Source organism: Indicator indicator, chromosome 22, assembly GCF_027791375.1.
Source record: "Indicator indicator isolate 239-I01 chromosome 22, UM_Iind_1.1, whole genome shotgun sequence".
Classification (NCBI taxonomy): domain Eukaryota; kingdom Metazoa; phylum Chordata; class Aves; order Piciformes; family Indicatoridae; genus Indicator; species Indicator indicator.
The window spans coordinates 7,498,576-7,510,625 of record NC_072031.1 but is presented as its reverse complement, the minus strand read 5'-3'; the positions used below and the strand labels follow the sequence as shown (position 1 = coordinate 7,510,625).

At 42.0% G+C, this 12,050-nt stretch overlaps 1 protein-coding gene across 1 annotated transcript; it reads left to right on the top strand.

The window, feature by feature from the left end:
- The first annotated feature begins 3,043 nt into the window (after window positions 1–3,043).
- GNPTG (N-acetylglucosamine-1-phosphate transferase subunit gamma) lies at window positions 3,044–10,840 on the top strand. The gene is given in 12 exon segments (XM_054391302.1): window positions 3,044–3,131; window positions 4,041–4,643; window positions 4,730–4,784; window positions 5,032–5,099; window positions 5,710–5,764; window positions 5,879–5,962; window positions 6,975–7,068; window positions 7,386–7,500; window positions 8,054–8,136; window positions 8,404–8,532; window positions 9,549–9,630; window positions 10,413–10,840. Coding segments are annotated over 12 exon segments (1,581 nt in total). The 3' UTR covers window positions 10,538–10,840.
- Window positions 10,841–12,050: the final 1,210 nt, after the last annotated feature.

Below are 12,050 nucleotides of genomic sequence, written 5' to 3'. Positions count from 1 at the left end.
ACTGGAGCTGGTTTCCTTGAACTTGTAAGCTTCAGGGTCTTTACATAACACTTAGAATTCCAGAAATAATCATCTAGAAACTGTCTGATTTAATGTCTTTGCATGCACAAACAGACCCACACACTGCCTCAGAGTCAGTCACCTGTGGGAAGGCATTTGTGAAGCACGAAATTACAGGTTAACAAGCCACACTTAACTGTTTACAAGAAAAATCTCTATAAAGGATGTTACAACTCTGGGACAGTTGGGGATTGATCATTTGTTTGGGCGTCTGGGTTTTTTTACTTCTCAAATAGTTGATTTATTGGCTGTTGGTGCAGCAACTTTAAGGTACCATTATCTTCTGGACTGCTTTCATCACTGGTTTCATTGGCATCATCTGGAATGCCCACATTGTCCTCCTCAGATTCTTCACTACTTTCTGCTGCTCTGGAAATATTTTTCAGGATTATAAAAGCAAAACATCTCATAAGAAAAACAGTATTTAAATGAAAGGTCATTACCCTGGGGAATTGATTGGTCTGTTTGGATTTGAAAACTCTTTTCCTGAGTCAACATCAAATGGATCTGGAAAAAGGAGGAAAAAATACCCATTAATTAAGAAGGCATATTTTAATGATTGTGTCGGTGTGAGCTGAAATTCCCCCCCCCACCGACAATAACCAGGCTAGCTCAGTCTGGAAGCAAATGAAAAGCTGTATTTACAAGCAGAGTCTAAAATCTACGATGAAATGCAATGAATATGTACAAATACACAAAATTCACAACATTTACAAATATATACAATCAATGGAAAAGCACAACCGATCTCCCTTTGCTTCCCCCCAAGGGGACCCTCCCAAAGGGGCCTCTCTCTCTCCCAGGAGCTTCCCCCCCAGACCCCCCTGGACAGAGAAGCAGAGTTTGTTAAGCAGAAAGTTTAACTTAGCTGCCAAGGTCAGTGTGTGTTATCTTCAGCCAGAAGAGAAGAAGAAACAGCAGCCAGACAGCCCAGCAACTGCCCCCACTGCAGAACGCAGAATGTGCAGAGTACCCACTTTATTTTGGGTAATAGTTCTTAAACATTTCTATCTATCCAATGGAAGTGTTTAGAACAATCAGTATTTTGCTTTCTTAAACCCAACAGTGACTTATTTACATTCTTTCACTTTCTCTGTTCTGAACTTTGCAAGGAAAAATTAAAAAGACAGTTTCAAACCATCACAATGATCTACCTTAATTTTCATGTTAAGAAATTAGTGGCAGGGAGGGAAAAGCAAAGGGAGTCTGGTTGAGCTTTTTGGTAAGTTTACCATAGTTGTTTTACCCAAAACTAGGGGAGATGAAAAACAATAGCAAAACGCTGCTCCCCCATTCTAGTCTTTTCACTCTTTCATGCGTTTTGTGGCCTCCTACCCAGGGGTTCAGTAGCTTGTACAGGGTAGTCAGACTGTACACAGCCATAGGTTTGGAAGGCTTCGGTAAGAAAACATGGATACTCTCACAATGGTTTAATTCTAGAAGGGCTCTCAGTTCATGAGAAGTGAAGTGTATCTGTCCAAGTGCATTCAGCCTGCTGTGTCAGGGCAAAGAGGTCAGGGTTCAGAGAAACTAAAGGCTGTCTTGCCACCTCCTTACAGTGTGATTCCCTGGCCTGGTTTTATGGGACTTAACCCCACTGTGGAAGGAAAACAGGAATTAGGAGCAATTCTCTTCATATGTTCTGGAGTATTAGATTTGGAGTTTTTTGTGTCGTCTTGAATGAGAACAAGCACTCGCCAGTGAATATAGCCTGAAAGAGTGGAGTACCAGTAAGCTACTGGAAGAATCTGGGAATACACTACTGATAAGCTATTTTAATTATAGGTGTAATTTTTAAATATCTTCATTAGGAAATACGTAAAAACGTCCATTACAGATCTTTGTTAGGCTTATTTATAACTGACTTGCAGTCTCCTGACCACCAGTGTTTTTACTCTGCTTTTAACATCTTATAAATAGGGAAGCATCATACTATCTTCCTACTCCTTAGTTCTCCAGTATTCTTAATTTCATTAGGGCAGCTGCTCTGTAGTTCAGCTGTGAATACACTGCTGTAAGCAGTAAATTGCTTTACTCATTTTCATCTTTTTAAGTTGGAATAAAACAGGCAAACTTGCTTATAAGAACACCGAGTCTGAAGACAGAACAGCATATCTCAGCAAAGCTCCTACCTGCTACTTTTCCAGTATTTTCATGAGGCTACAGGAAAAGATTGTAAGTCTATTACTTAGGAAAAGGATGGGTGTAATATGTCTGCTTTTCTTACCTATTTCTTCATCTTTTGTTTCTTGGACACTGGCTAAAAAGTCCTTTTCAACTCTCAGCACTTCTTCTTGGCAATGACAGGCTGCGTATTTCTCCAAGAGACTTTTGTTCAAGTCAATAAATGTCTTACCCCATTTAAATTTCTGTAGAAGAATGGTAGCTAGGTCTGGGAATCCTAAACCAGAAAATAAATTATCACTTTTTCAGTGTGAGAATTCACTCAGCTCACAGATTTCAATGTGCACTACATGCTTATGTATCACAATAGTGGGATGTTCGCCAGCATGTTTTCAGTGTTTGGGGATTTAGACTTTTAAATAAATGATTAAAAATACTTTCATATTTCGTTCAACTTGGACCATCTAACCGAACCCAAGAAGGGGTCATAGGCTTTTGGTGAGCGTTACATAAAAATACTTCTTACAGCTAATGAATGATTAGATTCTACCTGCTGAAGTCCCTCAGTAAGAAAGCAGCAGTGCATGTTCAGAAGATTTGTCTGCAGTACAGCATGTCTCTGTAGAGTGGTCACAAAAGTTGCGTGATGAGTTTGCAAACATCGCAAGAGGGGGCGATTTCTTTTGCTCTTAACCAGAACCCACCCTCTTAACAGAGATTTGTTACCTCTCATCCAGAGAAAGGTGCTCAAGGATTTGGACTCTATTTTCTCTGGCTTTTTTTAACAGCTTTTCTAACATTAAGGGCAATCCTGACAAAACCAGGATGATTGTTTCAGGTGTCCTGTTTAGCAGCTGACATGAACACCCCACAGATAGCTGGATACTACCAGATACAAGCACTTGGAAAAAAGCTAGACAACCTGATTCCAAACTCTTATTATTCTGGTAACTTATTTCACATTGGACACATTGCGGCCTACCAACAATGCAAAAAGCTGCAGCAAAAGCTTCCACACAGGACAGCTTGCACGGCCGACCATAGTTCACAGGATTTGCAGCCACTAAGTAAGGCAACAGCCGCAGACGACTTCCTCTCATTCTCTGAAAGGGAGTTTCTTCTAATTTGGCCCATGAGCAATCTATGACTGCAATTCCACTCTGAGCAATGACATGTCTAAAGAAAGAAACATCACTGTGTTAGAAAAACTGTTATGATTGCATTGATAAAGTGAGAATTACAACTGCCACTATATTGGCCCCAAACCTGCATACAGCCCCCCACCTTTTGTCAATCAAAAAGCATGTTTTACAGAGGTGTGACGAGAAAGAGCAACAAGATGTATTTCCTCTGAATGTGTCTGGCAAAAAAGGTTTATGCATACGTTTCAAACGGAAAGTGCAAAATTCTAGGTTTAAAAATGTGACAGATGAATATGGTTAATAGTAACAGGCACATTCTTAAAGGTACATTGAAGTTCTCTGCTGCTTCCTACATTTTGGACAAATATTTTCTCAGAGTAACTGCCTCTTTAAAAACTTCTGCAGGCACATTCTCAACATTCCCCTCTATGACATTTTCTAGTTAATACATTGTGCTACCTAGCTGAAGAACCTGGAGGCATAACATTAGGTAGCCATGGGCCTATGATTCTCAGCAAACTGACGTCCAAATCATTGGAATCCACAAATCCTTTTTTCACTGATATCAACTGTGCAATGATGTTAACCTAATAAAATGGCTCTATTTCTCAAGCTCATGCATCAATTTAATCTAACAGGAGGGTCACATTCATTCTGTAGCACACTTTGGGCCATGGTTCAGTGGTTAAAGTGTTCTTCCTAACATCGCTGCAGCACATGAACCAAGTGCTGCTCTTCACAGCCTGCACCTCCGCGGGTTTGCACACAAGCACCGAGGTCATCCGGGTGCGGGCCTCACCGGGACTTACCTGTCAGCTGGTGAGACATACTCTGTAGCCAGAGGACTGAGGACGAGACCCGGGAACCTCTGGCGCAGGCGCAGGGTTCGCAGAAACCCTTTACGGGCCAGTTTTCTCCCAGTGCATTTCTTGGGATCGCAATGTCCGAGCTCCCACATGGCAAGGGGACACGGGAACTTCGCCTGCGGGGCGCACCCCTCCGCGGCCCCCTCGCTCTCCAGGCATGCTGAAAAGAGCAGACGCGCTTAGTGCCCAGCGGCCGCCCCTACGCTCCAGCAGGACCTAGGCCAGGGCCCGCCCGGCCAGAGCCAGGCCGCCGCACGCTCCCGCACCTCTCAGCGCGGCCTCCGCTTCCGCCGCGAATGTCTCGAGGCCGCGAGCACCGCGCCGGTCACCCCTGCACGAGGCAGCTTGCCTGCGACGCGCCATGCTCCTGCGGCTCGCGCCCTTCCGCTTCCGGCGGAAGTGGCGATGGCGGCCGCCCGGCTGCTGCTGGCGACGCTCGGCGCTGCTCTGGGTGAGCCGTGGGGGGCAGGCGGAGGGCAGGTGGGAACGCCGCAGGGTCAGTCTGCCCGCCGCAGCCAACCGCTCTCTGCTCGGCAGGTCTTTTCGCCGCGGCGGGGAAGATGAAGATCGTGGAGGAACCGAACACGTTTGGGTACATGACTGCCCTTTCCCGCGACCCGCCCGGGCTCGGTGGGCTCGGGTTCGCCTGCCGCTGAGCCCCCTCCAACCCTGCAGCGTCTCCTCCGACTCCTCCGGTGGCCCTGTGGGTGGTCGCCGCTCCCCTCATGTGGAGCGCCGTAGATGCTGGGACACTCGGAAGGAGAGGGTATAACCGTAGTCAGATGCACGATTCAGGTTTAAACGTTTAACTTCCCTTCTTTCTTTCCTTTTTTCGAAAGGTTGAATAACCCGTTCTTGCCTCAAACAAACAGGCTGCAGCCAAAGATGTCCCCGTCTGCAGTATCAGGTATATGCAAGCGTTCCTTTTTTTGTGCAGATTTCATTATTTAGTGACAGTGAGTTGCAAAGTAGCTTAGCTTGCCCTTGTGAAGACAAAGACTAGTTTTACTTGTCATTTTATGAGCATCATGGAAGATAAGCACAGAGAAATGTATGTTACTGTGTTTCTGATCTCTTCGGTGTTCCCTGTCCCAGTGCTCTTTGGATTGTTTTTGTGACAGTGTTTTACACTGTATTTTTTAAGCCAATCACACATCTTCTGATCCTTAGTGAAAATTCTCTTCTTGAAGCAATTCCTGACATCCTCATGATTGTAATCCCATCATCTGATAGTATTTAATACTGCAAAATTGTTTGATAAAAGTTCTGAGTAGTCTTGGAACAAATCAGTTTCACACAAAGCCTGAGTGCTGCAATATAAATCAAACACTTTAGCAAAATAAACAGGAATCTTAACAATTCTAGACCACATATAGAGGAGAGGAGATAAACACTGAATGCAAAGAGTAAACTATAGGAAATAATTCTTGATTTGTCACATACTTCTTGCAGTTTTGTCACCACAGTAACTTCTTTAAATTTGATGAAAACATTTATACTGTTTTGTGGTGGTTTAGGCCCTGCACATCTCTTCAGGCTTGCTGGCAAATGTTTCAGTTTTGTGGAATCGACGTGAGTAATGGATACTTGATAATTGATTCTCTATATTTGTTAGGAACTAACTAGGTTTTGCTTTCAGTCTGAAACATTTCTTGTTTTCTTCTTGTCTGTATTTTTTCTTTCAAGGTACAAATATGAGTTTTGTCCTTTTCATAATGTCACCCAGCACGAGCAGACTTTTCGATGGAATGCCTATAGTGGGATTTTAGGGTGAGGCGTTAAATTTTGTCTGTGTTGTTACCAGACCATTTTATAGATTGTGAGAAAGAGTCAGTTTTAAATTTAAGATTCTTCTATTGGTCAGTTTAGGCCATTCTAGTTCCCAAGGCATTATGCCTAAAAATAACCCATCTTGAAAAATCAATTTTTTTTCATGATAAACACTAACCTCTCATTGTACCTGGAAATTGATTAATAACCAGTGACAACTGCAGATGTGATATGTTCATGTAAGGAAGTCAGTCTATATAACTGCAGCTTATGCTGACAAAGATTTCACATCTGTTAACTACTTTCACTTGAGTTGAACATAAAAAAATGAAATGTGCTTAATTTCTAGTGATTGTTGTTAAGCATATTTTAAAAAATATAATAAAGGAGTCAGTGTAAATCCAAGAAAAGTATCCCAAAGTATTCAAAGACCCCAGAGTATCTGAATCATAAGACCTGAATTAAATGTAATGGTAGAGCACTGGTCTAAAATTTCTGCCTTTCTAAACGTTTTTTATATAGATATCTTGTTTCCTTATGTGCACAATAATTAGCATGCCCATATGAGAGGAAAAGGGTACCTGAAGATGCTGAGAGTGTTATGGCTTTAGGACTAGCAGAAGTAGAGGCTAATTTTTGTGGTTTTTCCAGCACCACTGCTGCAGTCTGAGTTACAGAGTACTTGCATAATGGAATTTGTTGTGGGATTGATCTAAAAGATGTATTTCATTAGATTTAAGCACAGATTTGTAAGTGCAAATGGTTTGCAAACTGAAAGCTGATCCAGAACTGCTCTAAAAGTAATTCTGATGTACCCTACGCAGCAGCCTGGATGAGAAACTGCACTGTTTATAATGTCTTGGCTTCAAGAAATGGAAATATTAAGACAAGAAAAATGAAGTACATACAGTTAAATTGGTGTAAGGGGTATTCCTGTTTTAGTTGCTGAGTGCTCACCTTTTTTCTTTCCAGTAACTTAAAAATGATGTCCTGTTTTTTTTTTTTTTTTCAGAATCTGGCATGAATGGGAAATTGAAAACAACACATTTCTTGGAATGTGGATGAGGGAAGGAGACTCATGTGAGACTAAGAGCAGACAGACAAAGGTATAATAACCTAGAGTATGCTAATCAAGACAGCATGACTTTCTACAGTGTCATTCCTTGGGAGTCCAAGGAACAATGATAGGTTGAGGGGATCATTGGGATAATTTCCAATTGCAGGAAACAATTTTGACATTTGCTAAAATAATTCAAAGATCTGTTTGCTAAGATTCTTTTTCTGCAGGTGACAGTTTTGGAAGGTTTTATATGACAGTATGTACAGAAACCAATCTGCTAGCACTGGAAGACAGAAAACTGATCATCAATGCTGGTCCTTTTTTATGTGGAGACGTCTTTCTCATCTTTGTTTTTGATGTTAGGTTCATCTTGTTTGTGGAAAGAGCAATAAAGTGGCTTATGTGTCTGAGCCAAGTACTTGTGTTTACTCTCTGACATTTGAGACTCCTCTCGTGTGCCATCCCCACTCTCTTTTAGGTAAGATTCAGAAAAATCATTTGTGTGTAGAGCATCTGGCATATGACGCCAGTCTCAGTGCAAAATTTTAGGTATTTGTAACTTAGTATAAATGAGTATTAAATGCAGTGTAACACAAGAAGTGTATTTTAAACCCCAGTCATTACAACATGTAAGTATTTCTCAGACAGATTGTCATTGTTAGTGTAGACCCAGGGAGTGATTATACATTTTTTTTTTTATTTTTTTTTAACTATTTTAATTTTTTCTTGGACTGGTCAAAGGAAGCAGTCCTGTAGTATCTGCTTATTTAGATTACAGAAAGGGAGAACTCAGTTAGAATTACATTCTGCAAAGAAAGTTGTGGCCTTCCAGCTGGAAACAAGAAAATTTTTGGTTTGTGGCATTGTGTGAAGTAGAATGTAAGTTTAATTCCAGCTCTTGAAAGCAGTAGAGACTGTGTACAGTATAGAAACCTGGAGTTCCTAAGTATGCTTGCATGCTATTGGAGGAGCATTTGACAAATGCAAGACAGTTCTGGTGTTTTTTACATGGTTTGACTTCCATTTTTCAGTTTATCCAACTCTGACGGAAGCCCTACAAAGAAAATGGGATGAAGCAGAGCAGCTTCTGTATGATGAATTAATAACTGTGCAGGTTTGTTAATTTCTTCCAACTCTATTTGGTAAAGAACAATTGCTGTCAAATTGCCAAACCTGGCTTGTGCGGTTTCTGCTTTTGGAACAGATGCATTTGTTCTGCAGTTGACAATAATTTTTGTGCTGTGCAACTGCTGCACTAGCTGGTAATTCTGATGTTTTCTACAGTGAAGCTTGAGGAATTGGAACGGCCAGTGCAAATTACAAGCAGAGGTGAGAGGTTGGTGGTTTGATCTGTTGTCTCTTGGAAACTTTCTTTGTTTAGGGATACAGAAAATTACTGAAAGAGATATTTGAGGAAGCAGGATTTCTAAAAGCAACAGAAGAAAAGGAAGTAGAGAATCAGAATAAGAAAATCAGTCTGGAATTTGAAACAGTGGAGAAGTGCAGTAAGGTACAGAGTGTGGTATTTACAATGTAGAATTAAACTGCTATCTTTTTACTGTATGACAGTGTTAGTGTGATAGCATTGTGTAAATACTCTCTGGGTTCAGATTAAATCTGTTAATGCTATTACCTTTTCTGCTTTCAATATATAAGAGTCTGTGTACAGCATGACTTGCCATCTTTATTCCAGCTATGAAATCAACAGCAATCCAACACAATTGTGAATGCCCCATAAGACAGGTGGTGGCGGGGGATATGCAGGAATTAGTGTAGGCACTTGGGTTATGAACATCTTGTAAGCACTCTTTCTGGGGAATATCAGTCTAGAAATAGGAAGGAATTACTATTACTAGTGAAAATAAATGTAACCAGCCTTTGGAATGTTGACACACGGGATAATTATCCATAGTTGTGTCAGAATGTGTTGGATGTTACACAAAGACAAGGCAGAATGAGCTATGCGGTGTCCATTTCTGAATGACTTTCATGTGTCAGCAGTCCTGCAGCAGAACTGAAATGGAGAAAATAGATGGTGTGGTTAGCCTGAAAGAGTGCAAGCTGAACGTTGAAAAAAGAGCAAGGAAGGGAATTTTTTCCTCATAGTGCATAGAAGAAAGTACTGAACAGTCCCTGACTTTGTAAGTTAACAGAAACTGCTGAGGCTATAAATCAAGGCTTGTCCTCTAGCCGTTTTGTGTCGTAAGAAAATACTAGATAGAGGATAAATCTGAAATAATACAGAAAGCACTCCTGAGTTTTACTCTTGGGCTTGGAAGAAGCTGGCTTCTGTTTTGGCTAAATAGAAATATATCCTTTTACAAAATTTGCACCTTGTTCTTGGAATAAGCAGTTTATGTTTGAGATCTTTTAAGTCAGAAACTGTAACAGCTGTGCACAGACCCATTATTTTTTATAAAGGCACATTTTATATGTGCATGTGGAGAGTGGGAGAGCCATCTTAAACGCCTGGCGCTTTTGTGTTGGTTTTTTTGTTTTGTTTTGTTTTGTTTTTTTTTCCCTAAGGAATACGAGCAACTTTCTAAAGAACTGAAAAAACTTCAAAATTTATTAAGTCAGCATGGTATTGCATACAAAGGAGATTCTGGTGAGTTTTTTTGGTATTGTTCTTTTTCTTGTCTATTCAAAATGTGAATACCCAAATGCTGGTTTTGCTTACAGCAAGGATTGAATAACCATGTACCTGTTGTACATGGAGGTAAAAATCAGTAGACAAAGTTTCTAGTATTTAGGTCTCGATTCCTGCTCAATAGGATTTACATTTCCCCCTCCACTCCCCAGCAGCCACCAATATATTGATGACTTAAGGTGTTAGCTTTATAGAAAAATTTTGACTGCTGTTGTGGTTGAAATTTATCTTCAGGACTTACAGTGTTAAAGAAAATCATCATTACAGGATTCACAGCACATAAGCATCTTTTAGTTAACTCTGCTTTCTAGAACAGTCTACTACAAGGCCTGACTTCTTCAAGAACACTTAAAATGTTTTTTGCATCTCTATGAATGGTTTTTTGTGTCTTTTCTTAGTCATCTTTTTTTCCCACCCTTTGATTTTTGGTTAGGTAAGTACCATATCACATGCAGATTTTGGTGATTTTCTTCTCTAGGCAAAATGCATCATAGTAAAATTTTAGTGAAACATTTTATCTGCATAGTTTAAGCTATTAACTGTGTAACTTGCACAGTATTTCTGCCTTTTTGGTAATCCAATTTATTGAAGATTAGAGCTGGGTAATAAAAAGCAGAATTTGCAGCTTACTCTAGATAACTTAAAACTGTTCAGTGAATTCTGTGTCAAAAATCTCACAAATGACAAAAATGTAGTGTTTAAAAGCAGAAATAACTAATGTCTTCAACTAAATATTACAGCTGAAAATACAAGTGTTGAACACTTAAGTCACAAACTGGCAACTCTAGTGACAACTTTTACTAACGGATCAAAGGATGATGAGCACCTGCATGGTGATACAGGAGTTTGGAGTGACACTGCATGAATAAACTTGGATGGTAAACAGCAAGTGCATACAGAATGTGAAGCAAGTTGAACATGTGTGGTGGCACCAAGATGATTTATCTTCAAGCTTATCTGAATTCCTGCCCTAAAGCAGAGGGACCATAATGGATTGAGGACTCCTCTTTACCAAGAAGAATTTGCTGTTTTCTGAGAACATTTGTAAAATGTCAAGGCTGGATGGGTTTAGATTCTGTAGCTCCAGCTTTATTTTCTTTAATTAAGCATGGTACTTCGTGGTGTAAATAAAAAATAATTCGAGACCAATACTGGAAGATTTGTACAATCCCTGGAACACCGTATCTCATCTCTTTGCTAAAATGTTTTCTGTGTAACCACTGCTCCTGTGTTCAGAGGTTAATATCTTTGGATAGGAAAGCAAAAACTGTTCAGCATCTGACAGAAAGGTGAAGACACGGGAATAGTTGCAGAATACTTGCACTGCGGGAATACGTGGCCGTTCCCTGTACGTGACACGGAATACAATGAACTCTTCCCCCACAAGCTGTGGAAACCCTCTTGTGAGAGTAGGTGGAGGCCGAGCAGGTTCTGTTTGCCGGGTGGATCGTACCTAGCTCCCCCTCTCCACTCGCTTCGGCTGCTGCCGTGCACCCCCCTTCCGGCGCGCACAGCGACCCCTCCCAGCACCCTCTTGGCCGGCACGGGCCGCCCGGTCCTGCTGCCGGCGGGCGTCCGCGCTTCCGCTTCCGGGAGGAGCGGGGCCGGGAGCGCGCTGGGATGAGCTGGGCGCTGGGCCGCTGGCGGTGAGGCGGCGGCCGCGGGACTGGGGTGCCGGCGGTTTGTTCGCGCCTCTCATTCGTGTGTTTTTGCAGGGCGTGGCGGCCCCTGCGCCTGCCTGGTCCCGGGAGGTGGCTGGCACAGCGGCGGGGTGCTGAGGACGCGGCGGGCGCGGATCCGCCGGACGAGGAGGCCACCCCATTCTCCGTCAGCAAGGCCAGTCCGCGGGTGTGGCGCGTCGGCCAGTCTATGGGGAGCGACCATGAAAAGTCGTGGACGAAGGTGCTACCTCTGAGTCTGCTGTCCACGGGGTTGTTGCTTTGGTGTGTGTTCAGGGAAGAAACGGAGATTGATGAACGACTGGAAGCAATTTTCTCCGGTGAGATCGTGGACTCTTTAGATGCGGCTCAGACAAGCAATGTTCCCTTGCAACCACTGGAGAAATGAGGGCGGCAGTGCGGCTGCAATGAAGGAGCTGCTTGAAGTTTGCTGGCACTCACCTGGTTAAAAGCTGCACTGACACTTTCATGGGAAAACCTTTTTTTTCAGCCTTAGCTTGCAGGCTTAGTTGCTTCATGTATAGTGCAGCTTTCTGTGCTTCTCTTAGATGAGTACTTTAGACTGGTAGCACAGGGAGTAGTTTCTTCCTGCATTGCACAGTAGGAATGAACATGATGTATTGCAAATCAACTTGGATTTGAAGATACATTTTATACAATCCATCTCTCTTTATGGGGTTGTTTTTCTTAGATGCACAG